Genomic DNA, 21,890 nt, shown 5'->3' with positions numbered 1-21,890 from the left:
TCCTCCAATTCCCCGTCCCGCGGAGTGCCGTAACCGGAGACTCCCGAGACGGAGTTTCGCGATGTGGCGGCGTTCGGAGGGTTTCGGCGACTTCGACTTCCCCGTGCGTTTTTAGGTCGAGGGCGATAAGTAGTTCGAAGGAGGGCGTCGGAGGCCGGCCGAGGGGGCCACACGCTAGGGCCGCGCGCCCCCTCCGGGCCGCGCCGCCCTAGGGTGTGGGGCCCTCGGGCCTCCACCGACTTGCCCTTCCGGCTCCGTAAGTGTTCCGGGAAAATAGGGCCTTCAGTATAAATTCCGAGGTTTTTCCCGAAAGTTGGATTTCCGCACAAAAACGAGACACCGAACAGTTCTGCTGAAAACAGCGTTAGTCCGTGTTAGTTGCATCCAAAATACACAAATTAGAGGCAAAACAATAGCAAAAGTGTTCGGGAAAGTGGATACGTTTTGGACGTATCAACGGTGCACACACTGTCACCTTTACACACGTGGGACAAGGAGTCTCCGGAGATCACATAAGTAAAATCCACTTGAATAGCATAACGACATCTAGATTACAAAGCTCATCATATGGATCTCAATCATGCAAAGCAACTCATGAGATCATTGTATTGAAGTACATGGGAGAGAGATTAACCACATAGCTACCGGTACAGCCCTTAGCCTCGAGGGAAACTACTCCCTCCTCATCATAGGAGACAGCGATGGCGATGAAGATGGCGGTGGTGTCGATGGAGATGACTCCGGGGGCAATTCCCCGTCCTGGCAGGGTGCCGGAACGCAGACTTCGTCCCCCGAATTGGAGTTTCGCGATGGCGGCGGCTCTGGAAGGTTTCTCGTACCGTGGCTTTTCCGTATCGAAGATTTAGGTCAGGGAGCTTCTTATAGGCGAAGAGTCGGAGTCGGAGGGCTGACGAGGCCGCCAGACAGTAGGGGGGCGTGCTCCCCCTGGGCCGCGCCGCCACCTTGTGTGGTGGGCCTGTGGCTCTCCTCTGGCCCCTCTCTGGTGTTCTGGAAGCTTCGTGGAATTATAAGATGCTGGGCGTTGATTTCGTCCGATTCCAAGAATATTTCCTTACTAGGATTTCTGAAACCAAAAACAGCAGAAAACAGGAACTGACACTTCGGCATCTCGTCAATAGGTTAGTTCCGGAAAACGCATAAATATGACATATAATGTGTATAAAACATGTGAGTATCATCATAAAAGTAGCATGGAACATAAGAAATTATAGATACGTTTGAGACGTATCACTGCCCATCTTAATAATTTTGTTGAACTTTGTGAAATGCAAAAGTATAAGGATGTAGATGGAGACATTATAAAATTGAAATTGTTTCCTTTCTCCTTAAGAGGAAGAGCTAAAGATTGGTTGCTATCTTTGCCTAAGAATAGTATTGATTCATGGACTAAATGTAAAGATGCTTTCATTGGTAGATATTATCCTCCCGCTAAAATTATATCTTTGAGAAGTAGAATAATGAATTTTAAGCAATTGGATAATGAACATGTTTCTCAAGCATGGGAAAGAATGAAATATTTGGTAAAGAATTGCCCTACCCATGGACTAACTACTTGGATGATCATTCAAACCTTCTATGCAGGATTGATTTTTTCTTTGAGGAACCTATTGGATTCAAGTCACTGGAGGTACTTTTATGTCCATCACTTTGGGGGCGGCAACAAAGCTTCTTGATGATATGATGATCAACTACTCTGAATGGCACACTCGAAAGGACTCCTCAAGGTAAGAAGGTAAATTTCGTTGAAGAAACCTCTTCTTTGAGTGATAAGATTGATGTTATTATGTCTATGCTTGTTAATGGTAGATCGAATGTTGATCCTAATAATGTTTCTTTAGCTTCATTGGTTGCCCAAGAAGAACATGTTGATGTGAACTTCATTAAAAATAATAATTTCAACAACAATGCTTATAGGAATAATTCTGGTAACAACTATAGGCCATATCCTTCTAATAATGGTAATGGTTATGGTAATTCTTATGGTAATTCTTACAACAATAGTAGGAGTGTACCCTCTTATCTTGAGGTCATGCTTAAAAAATTCATTAGTATACAAACTGCTTTTAACAAATCTGTTGAAGAAAAACTTGGTAAAATTGATATTCTTGCTTCTAAAGTTGATAGTCTTGCTGCTGATGTTGATCTTTTAAAATTGAAAGTTATGCCTAATGAAGATAAAGATATTAAGTCATTTGCTACAGCAAACGCCATACAAGTTCGAATTAATGAAAATATTATATTGATGGCTGAATTGCATGCTAGGTGGGAAAGAGAAGAAAAACTAGCTAAAGAGGATAATGTAGCTAAATTGAGAATACTGGAGTGTGACTCAATAACTAAATTAGGAAAATGCATTATCAATGATACTATGCAATATTAATACAGTAAATAAATTAGTATCATGGATTTGCATGATACTGATTATGATATTATGCAATGTGAGAGATCTAAATTTTAATAATAATAGTTCATGCGGTGGCGTTACGTCGTCGGTTGAGTTTTAGAAAAAGTGTCGGAACTAAATACAAGTAGTTGCAGAAACAATAAGATTGACCCGGAATCGATGAACCAAGAGTAAGTAATTATTAGTTGTCATTTTTCTTAATATAACCCACTTGGGAATAACGAACCTCGTCGGTATAAAAGTAATGGGAATGTCATGTGTAGGTGTACTCTTGGTTTTGTAGTGGTATCCTAACTAACGCGAAATTATGAAAGATAACATTGATAACACTCACATTTCCTTTTCTAGGCATTGTAGATTGCCTTCAACTATCGAGCTAAGTACATAGGAAAATCGTAACTTCTATACTTTCTGAAAGAAGAAAATTTCACAAATCCAACAACAATTGGCATTGCTTAACACTACAAAAAGTAGTTGCTAAATTCAATTCGCATCTACTGAAGGCCACAACTTTGCCAACGCATAACTTGGGATGGCTTAATTTATTGGCTTTGTCTCGTGGACTTGTATGCCCATGGATTTCGTGTCCGCACACAGTCGATGCATAATTATGTAATTTCCCTTTCATTTAGTAAATCGCATGGATTATTTATATTCCGTACAGCGTAGACCATTGGCTTTGCTTTGGCCACGTTGCTGCGCGGTTCTTGCTCTTATTTATGAAGGTCATCCTTGTCGCCACATCTGCCGCTACCTGAGCCATCAGGTCATCCACATGCCCATTGACCGTCGGCACATGGGTGACCGCCACCTGGAACTCATAGAGGAGCCGGCAACTTGCGAAGGGATCTGAAACGTCCGGCTAAAGTCATTATAAAAGGAGTCCTACACGCATCGTAGTACATATAACATGAATCTACTTGAGAACAAAGACATGACTAAAGTGGACAACACAAACCATACCAACATCATCCTAAATCAGACTAGCAATACCATTGCAACTGTAGACAGCACAAAACCTAGCAAGATCGTGATAACTCAACACATTTGGGACAAACAAGGAATGAGAAATGTGGCAGCCTAGCAAGATCATGACAGCTCAGCACATTCAGGACTAATCCAAACAACAAGATCAAACCTTAGCCAAGATATGATAACTCCTACCCTAGATCTAAACATAACCGAGGTACCGGGGTGAGGAAATCCTTACGGTCATCGTCGGAGGTAAAAAAGTGTTGTACCAAGAAGAAGATGAAGCCGCCCTGATGCAGTCGCCGGTGGCACCATCGCCAACCGGATATCTGTGCGCCTCTTACCTGCTTGCCGAAGGAAGGAGGAGCTCGAAATTTGGGGGAGAGTGGAGTAGAGGGTAGAAATAGGTGATGGGGCACGGCGGGTGGTAACAGAATCTTTCACGCTCCTTTTTTTCGCTTTTCGCCAATGCACGCCGTAGTTCCCGCCATCTCCCTCCTTGTTCCCGCGCGTGGATTCCCTTTTGCATCAGCTTCGTGCGAGATTTGGCTGGCTCGCTGGAAATGGCCGAACATTATTTTAAGGACCGTGCGATGCAATATGGACGAGCCCAGATAACGAAACAGCCTAAAAATTGTTGGGCCGATGAAAGACGGGGCTACCAAACGGCCCCAGGTGGCCGGGGCTTGTGAGTCACCGCTAGTGCATATCCAAAGCTCTTCCATCCGGTCCACATCTTTTCTTACTAACTCGCGTGAGAACAAAAGGTCAGAACCCCACCAACAAGGTTGTCATCCGCGGAGTCTAATTTGGCCCACGCAAACTATTCCTCACGCATAAACAAGCAAACAGCCAGCGCGCAGCCATGCATGCATGCATGTGATCCACTGTTCGAGAAGCAAACAAACTGCACATCGGAAGGAAAAAAAAAATAAGCACAGTGATGATTGAAAGTATTCTTTTCTGCCCCCTCGCGTGCACATACGGTACAAGCAGGCATATTACCCCGACGCAGCTCGCCGGCGTTAACAAAAAGGTTCCGACGCCGGGGACCGCGGCGCGCACGCCGGCCGTCGCCCACGCCTCCACGGCGGTGCCGTGAGGTGAGCCGCTCCGGCTCCGGCGAGGGCGTTGATGAGGAGCACGCGTTTCACGTTGCACGTTGGACCCATCCCATCTCCCCACCCCCGGCACGTCTTTTCTCGCTTTCCGTTTTATCATCACGCCCCTACCCTCATCACATGGCGCACGCTAATCGCCCCGTTACGCCTACCGGCGAAGCTACCCGCTTAGACACATCACGAAAACGCGGGGCCACCGCGTCAGCGTCCGCAGCGCGAGTCGGGTTCCGGTTTAGGTTCAGCACACAAACATGTCAGGCGGTCTCGCGCGCTCACGTTTTCCTTAAATAGGGTTCACGTTTCCCACCACCACCCCGCCACGCCCCCAATGCCTCTCTCTAGTCTCTACCCGTGCGGCAGGGTGGGACGACATGTACGCGTGGGCCCCGCTCGTCAGCGACGTGTTCGGAATATACGCGGGTGCGTGAACGCTCCGGGGGTCTCGTACGACCTCGGGGGGCGCACGGGTCACGTGGCGTCACGAGCCTCCCCTGAACTCCCTCCCGTCCCGTGTCCCGTCCGATCAACGCCGGGGACACGTGGCGACCACGTGCTCACGCGCCAAGCCTGAGCGACTACTTAGTACGGCCAGCCTGCCGCGGGCGGCTCCTGGCTCGGGCTGTACGACCCAAAGCCGAGCCGAGCCGGCGCCAGCCGGGCCCGTGAGTTCACGTGAAGGCCTCGTTTAGCGTTTAGCAGTTGAAGTAGCGTAGGGTCCACCGGCGCTTGGAGTGTGTTTATACTGGCCCTCATCATCTTCTGTAATCTCTACGCAGAGGGTGCTGGAAAGGACTTGTGGCTTATCCGGCGGGCACGAATCGACAAAGCGTTTCTCGTCACAACCTAGCTAAACGTGGGGTTCAGCAACAACACTTGGCGTACCATCCAGATTCCAGACAAGTTCTACCACTCCATACTCATGTGCTGCGTGTGGATTTCCTCGGGCACATGATCTCGACATTATGCAACTTAACAAGAAATGCGTGTACATAAAAATAGCGCCTTGTCGATATTTTACTTCTCCGTCTCCTCGGTTCGTTAATACTTATCGCTGAATCGGATATATATGTACACATTTCAGCGTGTCTCTTCATCGTTTCAGGCAAAAGGTTTTATCAGTCGAAAGGGAGTATTTTTTCTTTCGATGACATAAAAGACTGTTACATTTGGAAAGAAAATGATTGTGCATGATGCTTACAACGATATAAGATGTACGGTGCACATGTTGGCGCGCACACACACACGCACTAGAATAGAAAATAGTATAGATTGTGTTTCTACACTGCAATTTCAAAGAAGTTTTAACAAGAGGATGGACCTCTTGCAGAATTTTCCACATATTTATGACAACTATGGCATGGGCCTCTTTGTAGGAAATATTCTGTTTAAGACCCTCAGACCATATGTCAGAATGTTTAATGCATAACGTATCATAAAACCGATACCCTCAGATAATACGTCAAAAGATTTAACAGATAACGTATCATAAAACCGACGCAACCCTAACATATGTCCCCCCTATATCTCCGCTTCAAACGATGCTGCTTACGAGCATTCGTGAGCCCTTCCATTACCCCCACATCCCTCCGTGGTTTATGGTGCTCTCCATCGCCGACAACGCCTCCTCCAATCGAAGATGCCGCCTCATCGAAATATCGGCACCCGCAACCACCGGAACTTCTTTCGTTACCATCTTTCTGTATCCTTCCATCGCCGCCGCCGACGCTCCACCAAACCCGCACCAGGAAACGTCTAACCACACAAGGACAACCACCGGTGCTGAACCTTTACTCGGCATGTGGAATTCCAAGTTTGTCACCGCTCACAGAGGAATTATCTCATCGGTGAAGAGTGATCATCAACCGCATCCCAACATGGAAGAAAACCAAGCTCGTGTGGTTTTGTTCATAAACATCAGTGCAAAAGCAGGTAAGATTTTTTCCTCAAACATCCGTGGCTGTTTATAATTACTGCACAATAAGTATGAGATCACGTCCTGATGAAGCTCCATTTCTTTTGTTTGAAAGTTTGATCCGTGTGCGAATGTGAACCCCTCGGCTAGGCTTGAGCCGACTGCAGCACACAGGCCAAAGCCACATCCCGCGGCGACCGGCTCGGCTGGGGATCCAAGTAGAAAAGGGGGCCGCCCTGGTTTTCCCACGGCCGCAGCAGCAGCACAGCAGCAGCAGGGTCGCCTCCCCCTCCCGAAATCCCCTCGGGCGCCACACAGAAAAAACTACTCCACCACCGTGGAATCCCTCTCCCTCCCCCTACGCGCACGCCGCGCCCCGAGACCCGCGCGGGCCCCCATCCCCGAAGCAAGGAGAGGGCGAGGGCGAGGGAGAGGAGCGCGCCCGCCTCCCCGCCTTCTCGCACCTCGGCTCCGCGCGCGCGGGGGAAGATCCGGGCTTCGCCGTCGCGGCCGGGGCTCGGATTCGCCGCCACAGCTCCGGGGGCGCTGCCGCCCTGCCCGCCCGCGCTGGATTTCGCGTCCCCGCTGCCGATTCGGGCTCGGGAGCCCCCCTCCGGTGAGCCATCCCTCCCTCTGTCTCCCCCCATGTTTCCGAATTTTCCCACCACCACGGACACCTCCCCGAGCGTACGGCGCATCTTGTCGCGGACCGGAGCGATTGCAACCCGTGCGTGGGCTGTCGCGTTAGGCGGAACGGTGAGCCGATTGGCCGTGCGGCGGTGGCGGAGGATTACAGTTTAGGCTGGATTCTAGCGGTGGCCGCGATCGGGCGCGAGCATATGGCTCTGTCGTTGTGCGCGGTTACTACTGCCATGGGGGGAATGCGATGTCCAGTGTGGGAGTCATGTGCCCCTCGGGGAACTAAAATAACGGGGATACGTATCTCATCTTCTGGGTGCTGCTGATTTTAACGTCAAACGTTTTTGTGTGCTCTGAATGGGGCATCACGTGATTCCATGATTCTCCTCATTCACATGTGTGTACACGCAGCTCTTATTAGTTTCCTGTTATTACTGATATAGAGTGTCTTTCCTCACTCCATGACTGGTTAGACAGTATAATTATCTATGCATGCTTTGTTAATTCTGTTAAGCACTGAATTATATACACGCAGCACTTACACACTGTATTAGTTTGAGATAGAGCGTCTCCCCTCACTCCCTGACAGGTTAGACAGTTTATATCTCTCTCTGTATGCCTGGCTAATTCTGTTAATAAGTTAATTCGAAGGATACCGCTGTTATGTACCAGCTACAGGGCGTTTACAAATTTGTACTTACTTTTTGGGATGCAGATCGGTGTGTGTTTACCTTAAATGGTGGTTCAGAGTTTAGTTATGTTTTGTTCTAAGTTCATCCCTGTATTCCCCATTGCAGTAAAATATATTATTGCCCATGTATGTTTAAACTGTCATTCTGAATAGTTTGGTAGCCAAATGTTGCGACAAAACATTGTTGTATTCAGTGCCTTTTGACCTGATCGACGCTGTTCTGAGCAGGTCCTATGGTAGTGAAGATGGAGGTCGAGGAGGATGGCGCCAACGGAGGAACTGGTGCGGCATGGTCCGAGGAGGACCGGACCGTCAGCACCAACGTGCTCGGGAGGGACGCGTTTGCCTACCTGACAAAAGGAGGCGGTGCCATATCCGAGGGCCTTGTCGCTACGTCCTTGCCTGTGGACTTGCAAAACAAGCTGCAGGAGCTCATCGAGTCGGACCACCCTGGCCCTAGCTGGAACTACGCCATCTTCTGGCAGCTTTCACGCACAAAGTCCGGCGATCTCGTCCTTGGGTGGGGGGATGGCTCGTGCCGTGAGCCTCATGATGGTGAGGTGGGGGCTGCTGCTTCACCGGGCAATGATGATGCCAGGCAGCGGATGCGGAAGCGTGTGCTGCAGCGGCTGCACATAGCGTTTGGCGGTGCTGATGAGGAGGATTATGCCCCGGGCATTGATCAGGTGACGGATACGGAGATGTTCTTCCTGGCATCTATGTACTTTGCATTTCCGCGCCGTGCCGGTGGCCCTGGTCAGGTATTTGCAGCAGGCGTCCCCCTCTGGGTTCCGAATTCTGAGCGCAACGTGTTCCCGGCTAATTACTGTTACCGGGGGTACCTTGCAAGCATGGCAGGATTTAAGACCATCTTGTTGCTGCCCTTTGAGACTGGAGTGCTCGAGCTGGGTTCTATGCAGCATGTAGCTGAGAATGCTGAGACTCTCCAGACCATAAAGTCTGTGTTTGCGGGGGCAAGTGGCAATAAGGATACAGTTCAGAGCCGTGAAGGAAATGGTCATGTTGAGAGGTCACCTGGTTTGGCAAAGATTTTTGGCAAGGATTTGAACCTTGGTCGGTCTTCAGCTGGGCCAGTGGTTGGGGTGCCAAAGGTAGATGAAAGGCCATGGGAACAGAGGTCTGCTGGTGGAGGGACCTCGCTGCTTCCCAATGTCCAGAAAGGGCTGCAGAATTTCACTTGGAGTCAGGCCCGGGGCCTGAATTCTCATCAGCAGAAGTTTGGCAATGGTATACTAGTAGTGAGCAATGAAGCTACACACTGCAACAATGGAACTGCCGACAGCTCCACTACTACTCAATTTCAGCTTCACAAAGCACCCCAGCTCCAGAAATTACCATTGCTTCAGAAACCGCCACAGCTAGTGAAACCACTGCAGATGGTCAGCCAGCATCAGATGCAGCCACAGGTGCCTAGACAAATAGATTTTAGTGCAGGCACCAGTTCCAAGTCCAGTGCCCTGATTACAAGAACAGCTGTTTTTGATGGAGATAGTACCGAGGTGAATGGTTTTTGTAAAGAGGAAGGGACAACACCTGTGATAGAGGACCGACGACCAAGGAAGAGAGGAAGAAAGCCTGCAAATGGGAGGGAGGAGCCACTGAATCATGTCGAGGCTGAGCGCCAAAGGAGGGAGAAGCTTAACCAGCGGTTTTACGCATTAAGAGCTGTTGTGCCCAACATCTCAAAAATGGACAAGGCCTCCCTGCTGGGTGATGCAATAGCATATATCACTGACCTTCAGAAGAAGCTCAAAGATATGGAAGCAGAGAGAGATCGATTTGTCGAGTCCGGTATGGTGCCCACTAGACCGGACGTGGACATCCAGGTAGTGCAAGATGAGGTTCTTGTCCGAGTAATGTCCCCAGTCGACAAACATCCGGTAAAGAAAGTGTTTGAAGCGTTTGATGAGGCGGAAGTCTGCGTAGGTGAGTCAAAGCTCACAGGCAACAACGGAACGGTAGTCCATTCTTTTATCATCAAGTGCCCTGGCTCTGAACAGCAAACGAGGGAGAAAGTGATTGCTGCAATGTCTCGTGCAATGCAATGAGCTAAGCCTAGAATCGGTTGAGGGGAGTGTCTGTGCGGTAGAGGTGGGTTACTCTGCTGGTTGCATACAAAGCGTCAGCCCTTTGACACCTTCCAGTCTGTTGATAGAAGTTGTAGGTCTGAGACAGCAAGCTGAGATTTCTGACTTAGCAATGCAAGAAAAGCACAAGTTAAACCGCCATTGTTGTAACGGTAGGTTCTTGTGACCCTTAGTTTTGATGTTTCATTGGAAAGATACCGTTCTCCTAGTGTATGGCTTAATTATTGCGGAACATAAAAGGTACATTTCGCATGGATGAGTTAGAAATTTATATTTAGCAGTTTTTTTATTCCCTTTTGCTCCTTGAATGAGGCAGCGATTGCTCTTTGTTTATGTACACACCCTGGATCATTGGGCTGTTCGGTTTTGGTAGGTTTTATCAAATTTGGCTACAGATTGCCAATTGGTTTGATTCCAATTTTGCCAGGAGGCTGGGTAACTATTCTGTCCACCTGAATTTTTGCAGGGCAATTGCATAACTTATGAAACTAAGCTGTGTTTTTTAAATATTCACGTACCAAAATAAAAAGGGTAAAAAGCAGATGGTCTAACTCTACCGAAGTTTGCCTCGTAGCTGAGGAACCATTTTCGTGGTCAGCTTCCTCAACACAATAACCTGCAGCTACTTTGGGTAGAAGAAAGCTCTATAAAACTTGTCTCTGTCGATGAGTCAGCTACTTTGGGTAGAAGTAAGCTCTATAAAACTTGTCTCTGTCGATGAGTCAGCAGATTTTCTTCCAACCTTAGTAACACTCACAAGCTTGCTTAGAGCATCTCCACTGCCTGGCCACGACGAAATCCGGACGAAACAACCGCCGGATTAGACGAAATAAAGTCGTGGGGAGTACCGTATTTTCAGTCGTCCACCCGGAATTCGGCGGACATAATTTAAATTCAAACAAACCGTCGTCCCGCGCTACAAATACGGCTAGTTGATCGGCAAAAGGACCAGCAAAAGGATCAGCCACAAATCGGCGATAGGAGGGAAATTACACGGAAACAAGCTCATCGGCAGTCCCGGCTGGCACGGCGGTGTCCGACGGACCAGTTTCCTCACACGCCGTGGTCGAAGCGGCGGGCAGTCGACGACGAAGCAGCGGCAGTCGACGTCGAAGCAGCGGCAGACGGCGTAGACGGTGAGGAAGACGAGGTAGGAGCCGGCGGAGACGATGAAGAACTGGCCGGAGTGGGTCGGAGGATGTCGCTGCGGTGGCCCTGGTACCAAATCCTCGTCTCCTCGTCCATCAGATCCGTGTTCCCGCCCATCAGAAACGCCAAGTCAGTGTTCCTCTTCTTCGCCGCCGTCGTCATCTTCAGCAGGGCGATCCGGGCGCCTTGGTTGGCGAGCATCTCCCGCCACATGCCGTCGAACTTGTCGTCCCTCCCGGCGGCGTGCGTCCTCGCGTCGGCCCAACACTTATCGAACGACGCCTGCAGCCTATCGGCGGGATTGCCCGTCTTTTTGAGCTCTTTGAGCTTCTTCTGGCCGAGTTCCGGGCGCCCATCCGCCGAGCCAGCCGCCGGAGCGTCGGGGTTGTACTGCTCGGTCTTGCTCTTCGAGAGGGTCTTGCGGGTTTCCGCCCACTTCTCGCACTTCTCGATGCGGGCGTAGACGTTCAGGAACTTGAACTGCATGCCGGTGTCGTCCATGTACATGTCCAAAGCACGGCGCAACTGGGGAAAAAGAGTACGGCGATACGGGTCAGCTCACGACGATCTACACGGTGCACAGCTAACCTCGGTGATGCAGGGTCGATCGAGCATACCTTTTGCTCCAAGTCGTGGCCGCTTATCGCCCGTTCTTCGATCTCCTCCTGTATGCCGTGCCATTTGCTGCACGCCGTCTGTATGATCCCCCAATGGGTGGCCATTGCCTTGTCTCTCCGGTTCATGATCGTCTTGCTGAAGTAGGGATCGACGAGTTTGCGTTCGTCAAACGCCTGCTTCACTCGAAGCCAATATGTGTCGAACGACTGATTGGCCCCGGTTATGCCGTTCATGGACACGGTCATCCAAGCTTCGGCGAGGCACTCCTCTTCCTTCGGCGTCCATTTGATACGCGGTTCGGCAGGCGGCGAGTCCTTCTTCCTCTTCTTCTTTCCCTTCGACAGGTTGGCGGCGGCTTTAGTTGGCTGTTCTTCTTCTTCGTCTTCTTCTTCGACGGCTTGGCTTCTGTCGGCCACATCCTCCGCATACTCGTTGCGCGCCGCGACAGCTGCCGTCGCCCTCGCCTCCTCTTGCGTGAAGAACCCCGGGCTCGCAGCGGTGGCCATGGAGCCGGAGGTGATCATCTCGTGGATCTCCTCGTCGTTCGGCGCCGCCATCGCACCGAACGGGAGCGGCCCTCGTCGCAGGGCCGGCGAGGTGCCCTCGTCGCAGGGCCGGCGAGGTGCCCTTGTACTGGTTCCCGCTGCCGATGTCGAGCTCGGGCAGCGACGGCGTGAACCTCGACGGTTGGACGTAGGCGCCCTCTTGGAACATGGCAGGCGGCGACGGCGAGTAGATCGAATGGGAGAAAGTCGACGGAGAACTGCTTGTACCTTGCGTCAGCCATTGGCCGGGGAACATGGCGCCGCCGCCGTGAGCATGGCCCATGCTCATGGCCATGCTGATCTTCCTCGCTTGTTCGTCCTGGGCCGCCGCCGCCGCCCTCTTGGCGGCGACTTTTTTCACCCTCTCCACCCTGCCGCTTGTTTCGACCTCGCGCCGGATCTCGTCCGCTGCCCACTCTGCGTTCGACATACCCGGCGCCCGCACCTTCTTCGCCCGCGGCTTCCTCTCCTTCGGCGGCATGGTGGTGGACGAGAAGACGAGGAGGAGAACGATGGTGGACGAGAAGACGAGGACGGGAACTGGAACTGGAAGACGAGGAGGAGAATGGACAAATTCGGCGGGAGAGTTTGGGGATATGCAAGCAAATTGGAGGGAAATCCACATGATTTGGCTTTCCTGTCGCCGACTACGAGGGTTCACACGACGTTTCGCGCCAAATTCTTTCGTCCGAAGTCCCCGAGCGCGCCCGGGGGACCGGGGATGGCGTGGGCTCGCCGGATGGATGAAGAGCCAAATCCGGACGAAAACGAGGAACTGAGAGCGCGACTTGATCGAATTTCGCCGTCCGGATGAAAAAAAATCGTCCTCGGGGGCCTCGTCGGGGAGACGAGTGGAGATACTCTTACACACGGTTGAAGAGCCTGAATCACTCGTGAGCGAGGCTGTCAATCTTTCACCTATGGTAGTATCTTATGATTTTACGATACCGCCTCTAGAAGTTGATATGTATCATAATGGTATCTTAAATGGTACTGTAGCATCTTACTCGTATCAAATTATCGTAATATTTTAAGTATCATGATACAATGTCGATACCATATGATCGTACTCTTAGTGCATTTCCAACGGGCGACGCAAATGGATGCTAAGGGCATCTCCAACCGGGCGACCCAAACGGACGCGCTGGGCCGTCCGTTTTGGGCCGTTTGGGTGGCCGAACGGACACCCGGACAGCGGCCCGCGTCCGCGTGTCCGTTTGGGTCGCACGCTGCGCCCAACGCGCGGACGCAGCGCATTGGTAATAAAATAAAACAGAAATGAAAATAAAAAAGGAAAAGAACAAAACATAAATTTAAACTAGTTGGTCATTAAACTTAGCCCTATTTTGGGCAAATTTTACACAAAAGAAAGCCATATATGGCTTTAAACTAAAAAAGCAAACCCTAGCCAGGGTTTGCGAGCTCGCGGTGGCCGCCGGCAGTACTACCCCCAGTAGTACTCGTCATCGTCGGCGTCGATGACGACGACGCCGCCCGGCGGCGACGCGCTGTTCCGGCTCGACACGCCGGAGGGCACCGGGGACTCCGGCCAGGGGTCCCACTGCGCCCTTTCCCAGGCGGAGTGCGCGTTCGGCGGGCTCGCCGGCCTGCGCAGCCATGCCCTCCGCGCGGACTCCTGTCGGAGCTGCTCCTCCGCCTGCGTGGCCAGGCGCTCCTCCTCCGCCAGGCGCGCGGCCCGGCGCTCCTCCTCCCCGGAGCGCCGCCCGACGCGTAGCGGCCTCCTCCCCGACGGCGCGCCGGCCGGAGGAAGGCCCACGCGTCCGCCCGGGCGTCCTCCCCGGGCCTTCCTGGCCGCCTCCTCCAGCGCGGAGGTGCGCAGCGTCTCGGCGAGGAGCGGCCATTTGGCCAGCTCGTCGAGGTCCTGCTGCTCGCGGGACGCCGCGAGCGCCGCCTGCAGCTCCGGGTCGTTCTCCTCCTCCTGGGGCTGCGGCTGCGGCTGCGGCTGGGGCTGGGGCTGGGGCGCGGGCTCGTTGATGTAGAGGCCGCCGGGGCGGCGGCCAGCCCGCCTAGCAGCTGTGCCTGGCTGCGCGCGAGGCCGCGCCGTCGCGGATGTGAAGCACGTGCGCCGCCGCGCATCGTGCTCCACCTCGAACCACAAGTCCCGGCTTGGGACTTGCGTCGCCGTACGCGGGGTCCTGCCGGAGGTCCGCCGGCAGCTGAGCGCGGCGCCTCCGGATCTCGGCGTAGCGGGCGCGGCCTCGACGCCGGGATGGGCGGCACCGGAACCCGATCCGGGCTCGAGGTGCCAGCCGTGGGGAGGTGCACGTCCCCCACGGCATTGGGACGCCGGCGTCCCGGAACATCCGCGCCACCGCTACGGTGACGTAGATCCGGTCGCGTCTGGGCGTCGCCGGCGGCCCCATGGCGAACGGCGCCGGCGCGACTGGCCGGCTGCTGCCGGCCTCGTGGTCGTTGGCGGATGGCGAGAACTCGCGCTTCGGGGCCATGGCGGCGCGGAAGCTTCGAGCTCGCGCGTGCGGCCGGAGTGGAAAGTGGGGACCGGATAGGGACAGTCCACTTCCCCGATCCACATTTAATAGGACCGGGGCACCGACAGTGGGCCAGCCACGCGGACAGGGCGGACACGCGAGGACGCCGCGTGCCATCCGCGGCCACGCAAACCCGGCCCAGATTTGGGCCGGGTTTGCGTCGTTCCGACGCCGCGGCCGTCCGCTTTTGCGGTGCGTCCCCGCGTTGGGCCGGGTTTTTGTCCGGCTGGACCCATCCGGACGCGCGGGCGCGGGATGGGTCGCCCCGTTGGAGATGCCCTAAGCGACTACGCCGGACCGAAAAATACGTCAGGTATCACATCCAGCTGAGCGACCATTTCCGTCTGCCGGAAAAATACGTCTGGTATCACATCCAACGGGGCGACGCATAGTGACTGGGCCGTCCGCAGCGACGCAAACTTGGCCCAATATGCGCCTCGGATGCGTTGCGGCGAACGATGCGCGTCCGCGCAAAGTGTGCACTCGCGTATGGCGAACGTTTCGTTAGGCCCGCCTGGCAGTGACGCATCCTCGATACGTCTTCTCAGCGGAGCCAGTACTAGCGCCGAGGCGTCGCTTCGGCAGTCTGCGGCCGTGTAATGGTGATGCCTCGCGTGGCACGTGGCCGTCGCCTACCTCTGCGCACGAAGTAATAACGATGCCACGTGTGCCGCGGCTGTCGCCTGCCTCCAACCTATATAAACAGGGGCACGCGCATCTCATCTCCTCCCACACTAAACCCTAGCCGCCGCTCAACCTCCACCGTAGCGCCACTGCCGCTCAACCTCCACCTTTGCCACCATGAGCAGCGCCCGGTCAGGCTGCCGCACCTCCACCTCTGTCAACACCCGGATTTTTAAGTCCAGATGCCCCATTATATCATACATCGCAATCCCAGGAAGATTGTTTTTGCGAGACATAATAGTAAGTAGTTCAGAGTCATCATTACAACACATACTTGTCTTACAACAACGGATCACATGATCCAATATTACACAAATAGATTGTTCAACATCACACATAAGTAGCGGAAGCGTAGTAGTAGACGACTATCTATTCCACAGGCAACGCTTGACGTTAGAAGATGATCCTAGTTATCGTAGACGTCATGTTGTCCGTCATCCTGATACTGTTGCTCCTCTTCAAAGTCTGGCATTTGAATAGCCAGGACAAAGCCATGAGTACTTTAAAGTACTCGCAAACTAATACTAAAGTAAGTACTTGTTGAGTGTAGTAAGGGGTGCTAAGCTCTAGGTTTATTTGCATAAAACCAAGTTTAGTTTATCAAACATTTAGTAAAGACTCATCATTTGCTAGACTAACTCAAGTGGGAACATTAGTGTCATTCCCACAAATCATTTGTGATCCAAGTCAAATCACCTTTCAATTCATCATTCCTTTTTAAGCTCAAAAATTCTGATACGGAAATAGTATGGCCTTTCCAATCGTCCATAACCGCGGACACGGCTATTCGAATAGGTTTAACACTCTGCAGAGGTTGTACTCTTGTGCCACAACTTTTGATTACATCCGTCGAGGATAACCCCGAATCATCGTAACTCAGTACGCGGATCATCAACCTTAACCTTTCACTTATCTTTACTATTAAATTGCAATAGGTCGTGATGGTTTGTGATGGTAGGTCATGATATCTCCACCGCTAGATTAAATCACGGTATCCCCTCGCCTCCACGGTTAGATTTTAGAAGAATTTGATACGGACACTTATTCACTCGCGATTGGAAAATTTTAATACGGGAGCCTATCCACTCACGATTGGAAACAGACCTGATCGTTGGCCAGAAAAGATAGATTTGGTTAGCACGTGTAGCTAGCTGTAATGGATGGTTAAAACAAGGACGCGTCTAGCTAGCAATCGATGGCCGATTAGTTCTAGCTAGCCCTCACCCTGGATACGGAAAGTACCCAGCCCACCGTTCCAAAAAAAGGAAAGGCTCTTAGGGCATCTCCAACCGGGAGACCCAAACGCAAAAACGGACTTCGAATAGGTCCGGATGGGTCAAAACTCCGAATAGGTCTGGATGGCAAGGCGCGTCGGCCACGGGCGGGGCCGGAGCTCCTGCACGCCGAGCGCGTCGCGAGCCACGCCGCCGCGCGCGTTCACGCCCCCGCGGGCGCCGGCAGGGCCAGGCCGCGCCGCACCTCGGGCCGCCTCTGCAGGGCCAGGCCGCGCCGCACCTCGGGCCGCCGCTGCAGGTGCTGCCGACGGAGGTAGGTGCGGTGAGGAGTTGTGCGAGATCGAGGCAGGCGGGTGGGGGCGGAGCACGGCCACGGGCGGGCGCCCAGCTGCCATGGGAGCGGCCGTGAGAGGGAAGGTCGCCGACGAGGAACGGGGCCGCGCCCGCGGTGAGGAACGGGGCCGCGCCCGCGGTGAGGAACGGGGCCGCGCCCGCGGAGAACGGGGCAGCGGGAGGGAGCGGATGGCGGAGGTCCTGGCCGCGCGTGGCTCGCGCGCCTTGCCATGGCCGCGCCGTCGAGGGGCTCGCCACGCACACCCTGCCCTCGCCGGCCTCGCCTAGTATGTCTTAGTATAGGCACCTCTCCCCATGAGCTTGGCCTCCCGGTGAAAATCAACTGTTAACCCGGGAACTGCACAGGGCTTGGGTCGTACATTCACCTCATATTCACATCATTTCTCATATACGGAGGCAGCCTCGGCGTAACCCCTATGATGCTTGTCTAGAGGGAACCCATACTAAAATACACAAGTTTCTAGTTAAGCCCTACCCATAATCAGGTATTGTGGGGATACTTGTATAATTGGAAGGGTGTCGCATTCAAACCCATATCAGTTTTATATCAAAAATCACCATCTTCTCTTGGTCATATTCACCTTCAAAATCATTCAATGGAATGACTCATCATTCCAAGGTTTCAAATTCATTTCAAAGTCACATGTTCCCATCTAGAGTAGTCAAAATTTTATTTGATTAGCACTAGCAACTATTTCATGAGGGGTGCTATCTAGATTTGAGTGTTTCTAGGCTAACCTTTAAATCTTGTTCTACTCTATACAAGTGAATCATAAATCAAAAAGTACTTTGAAGTAAATAAGCAAAAATAAGTGCAAGGTAAAAACATGGGATAGGTAAATACATAAAATTAAAGGGGTGATGGTGCCTTGCTCTTGTAGAGCTTAGCATCATGGTGGTTAGCAAGAGTATTAGCTTGCCTTGGTGGGGATAGGAGTCAAAGTTTTCCTCCTCCTCTTGAGAGTAGCTTCCCTCCTCCACGTATTCCTCGTTACTAGCGTCTATATACGAATACGAGTACACAATAACCACACCATTACTTGCATGCTAGACTAAAACACACAAGAGGGTTCACACACTTAATTCTAACATCACATCCAACATGGCATGGTGAATTACTTGGTTTGTTCTTATTTAAGAGAAAATAATTTCCTCCCATTAAGTATTTATTTGATTTGCTATTTAAGTCTTTGGAGAAAATAATTTCCTCACATTAAATCCTATCAAGATTTAATCTCCACAAATAATAATAAGGTATGAAATATAAGTTGACCAAGGTCAACATTCCACATCTATTATATGGGAGTATAATTTAAATGAAGTGTTATACTTCACACAATTTAATACCACCATTTAAATGTATTAAAATCTCTAAGTAATGCAAATCAGAGGTTCATTAGCCTAGGAACATTTCCTCTGGTTGGATTACTTAGGATAAAGATTTAAATGAGAGAGTAGCTCTCATACTATTTATAATATTTGAATTCCATAATTTGAAATGCACTAGAAATGGCTATTTAACCATTATTTTGATCCAGTACATGATCATGCAAACAACTTGATTATATTATGGCATAAACAATTAAAGAGCATCAATTGTGATTTATGAAAGTTGGAATTAACTCAAAATCAATTTTGGTTGAATTTTAAATTAAGTTTCAAGTTGCAAAAGTCCCTGACTTGTTATTTTTAGCGTTTTAATTCTACCACGAATTTGGAGATGGGACCAGTGGAATTGGCTAGATACTCCTTAGCTTTCCAGAGATATCAAAATGGCTAAATTTGGTGCAGTGGTTTGAAAGTTATTCAATTTGGAAATGGACACCAGTATTGAAAGTTGACTGAAACCATTTAAATGAAATTTGAATTCGTGGGCCGCGCGGGAAATGGAAACGGGCCGAAACGATTTAAAATCGCGACGCACGGCCCAGCAAGCATCGGGTGCAACTGGGCCACCCTGAAGAGGTGGGGGCCACCCGTCAGTGGCTCTTAACCACGCGAAACGGTACGCGCGCTGAGAGGCGTTGGATTAGAGGAGGGATCGACGGCCAGCAGTCGTCGTCTTCTCCGACGAGAAGGCGAGGTTCTGGCGGCGGACGTAGGGGGTCGACGGCCTTACCGGCGTTCCCGCGGGGTTCTGCTGGTGGCGAGGCGAGGTTGTCGACGATGCTGGAGCTCCTGGTAGCAGTGGCGAGGCGTGGGGAGGCGTGGATCAACGGCGGCGATCTCAGGTCTCCGGCGGCCTTCGTCTTGCGATTGGAGCAGCTCCGGCGGTGTGGTGTCAAATTGATGGGTGGAGAGGAGGCAGAGATGAGAGGAGAGAAGATGGTGTGAAGAAATGGAGCTCAGAGCTCCTCTATTTATAGCGGGCGAGGTGGTGCCGTGGGTGCTGCGAAGGGGCGTCCATGGCACGGCGTCTACGGTGAGCGAAGGGGCAAGCGAAGAATGGCATCATGTAGGCGTTGTCCTGGCGATGCTCTAGGTGCAGCGGGCGCAGCGAGAGGACGACGGGATCGCTCAGGCGCGTGCGGTGATCATTGCAGTACCCGCGGTACTTCTCCGGCGAGGACGACGGTGACGAGGCAGCCGCAGTCGCTCGAGCATGTCTAGTGGCTAGAGGGCGTGGAGGCGGTGCTCGTTCCAGGCATAGGGATGCAGGGGGAGGACGACGGTGTTCAAGTGCGTGACGTACTGGCGCGTTCCAGAGCGTGATCACCACGCCGACTGGCATGTACTGGCAGGTTTTGGGCGCGCGCGTTCTGGCCAATGCCGTGCGTTGGCGATCGAGTGAAAGGTACTGGCGTGATCCTTGTGCTTCAGGGATGCGTCTGGACACGATTTTGGAGAGTGGGGAGGGCCAGAGAGAGTGGCCAAAGGTGGCCGAGTGTGCATGGCATGGCATAGTTTAGGGTTTTTCTCCACTTTAAACGACGAGGCAAGTACATGATTCGATGCAGGGGGCTCAGAGAAGCAACAATGATCAAGTTTGGAAAGGGGTTTAGGCTAAGAACTGCTGGACAAAGGGCTGTGTTGCAAATCAGAAATTATGCCTGCCAAGTGTTCGATCATATGGCCGCATGAACATTTAATTTGAATTTCGAAATTCTTTTTGGTGGAACTCAAACATATTAAATATAGGTTAGTTTGGTGGTGGTGGGGTTCAATTTGGAAAAGAATTGCAAATTTTCAAAAGTGAGGTGATCTTATTCTCTCTCTCGGGTTCCATCTTTGCACAAAAATTCTGGTCAACCTAGTCAACTCTAGCCATGGTGGTCAACATGAAAGTTGCTCACCTTGACAAGGTCTTGGATGACCTGGCATTGGTTGGCTGAGTTTAGTTTAGGATTTGAGAGATAAAGAGGTGCAAAGTAGGGAAGAAAATAAAAGTGTGACATATGACCATTATCATATGTGTTTGAAATTTGAATTTTCCTTTGATTTGAATCTGGTTTCTTTTATGCATTTGTGTTTGTTTTTGTTATATATGAGTTTTAGAAACCATAGGGCAAGCAATGGGGGCCTCATATGAAGATTTGCAAAATTGCCCTAGTGTGTATGTGAGAGAGAAATGGGTTCTTCTCATTTTCTTTTATTCTTCTCAAATTAGGGTTAGGTGATCTTAGTTTAGGGTTTAATAGCAATTGATCATCATACTAACATTCATCATGGCAATGGCACAAAATAAAATCACTCAAATGCATGAAACTATATGTGACACTATATGCATATAAAAAGTTTTTGTTTGTTGCAAAAATTGAGTAATTGAACTCTCACTTGCTTTTATTAATGTTGAAACTTGAGATGTTACAAACCCTTCCCCCTTACAAAAGATCTCGTCCCGAGATCTTAAAGAAAACTAGGTACTAAAGAGATCTGGGTACTCAGTCTTCATGAAGTCTTCTCTCTCCCAAGTGGCTTCTTCTTCAGTGTGGTTACTCCATTGGATCTTCAGAAACTTGATACTCCTGGTGCGGGTGGTTCTGAAATCTTCTTCCAGTATGCGAATAGGCACTTCGCGATAGGTCAAATCTGAGTTGATATCTACAGCTCGATGATCGATGTTCTTGAAGACTTCCGTTGATTCCGGTACTTCTAAGCACTTCCGGAGTAACGATATGTGAAACACATTGTGCACCGCTGACATTTCTTACGGTAACTCCAGTTGATAGGACACTTCTCCTCGGCGACTCAGGACTTTGAAGGGTCCGACATATCGGGGTGCAAGCTTTCCTCTAAGCTGGAATCTCTGCATTCCTTTAAGGGGGGACACTTTGAGATATACGAAATCTCCGATCTCGAAGGTCATCTCTCGGCGTCTCTTGTCGGCGTAGCTCTTCTGTCTTGATTGAGCGGTCTTGAGGTACTCGCGGATCTTGTGAACCTTCTCTTCAGCTTCGCGGAGAATATCTGGTCCAAAGACTTGACTCTCTCCGACTTATGACCAGTTCAAAGGGGTACGGCACTTCCTTCCGTACAGTGCTTCAAAGGGGGCCATTTGCAAACTGGCTTGATAGCTGTTGTTGTACGAGAATTCTGCGTACGGCAAGCAGTCTTCCCACTTGGATCCATACTCTAACACACATGCTCTCAACATATCTTCCAGTATCTGGTTGACTCGTTCAGTCTGTCCATCCGTCTGCGGGTGATAGGCGGTGCTGAAATTCAGCCGGGTTCCAAGTCCTTCATGTACTTTCTGCCAGAATCTGGAGGTGAATTGGGATCCTCTATCGGATACTATCGACTTCAGTGTTCTGTGCAGGCTGACTATCCATGAGATATATAACTCTGCAAGTCTTGGTCCTTGATAGGTGGTCTTGACGGGGATGAAATGGGCGACTTTGGTAAATCTGTCGACCACTACCCAGATAGAATCATTTCCTTTACTAGATTTGGGCAGTCCGGTGATGAAGTCCATTCCGACAGAATC

General features: G+C 51.2%; 1 protein-coding gene across 1 annotated transcript; it reads left to right on the top strand.

Moving 5' to 3' along the window:
* Nucleotides 1–6,962: 6,962 nt before the first annotated feature.
* Nucleotides 6,963–10,157, top strand: LOC124661798 (transcription factor MTB1-like). The gene is made up of 2 exons (XM_047199683.1): nucleotides 6,963–7,046; nucleotides 7,989–10,157. Exon 2 carries the CDS (start codon nucleotides 7,994–7,996, stop codon nucleotides 9,827–9,829), a length of 1,836 nt encoding a protein of 611 aa, XP_047055639.1. The 5' UTR covers nucleotides 6,963–7,046; nucleotides 7,989–7,993; the 3' UTR covers nucleotides 9,830–10,157.
* Nucleotides 10,158–21,890: the final 11,733 nt, after the last annotated feature.

This window comes from Lolium rigidum, chromosome 6, assembly GCF_022539505.1.
Source record: "Lolium rigidum isolate FL_2022 chromosome 6, APGP_CSIRO_Lrig_0.1, whole genome shotgun sequence".
NCBI lineage: Eukaryota > Viridiplantae > Streptophyta > Magnoliopsida > Poales > Poaceae > Lolium > Lolium rigidum.
This window is presented reverse-complemented; position numbering and strand designations above follow the sequence as displayed.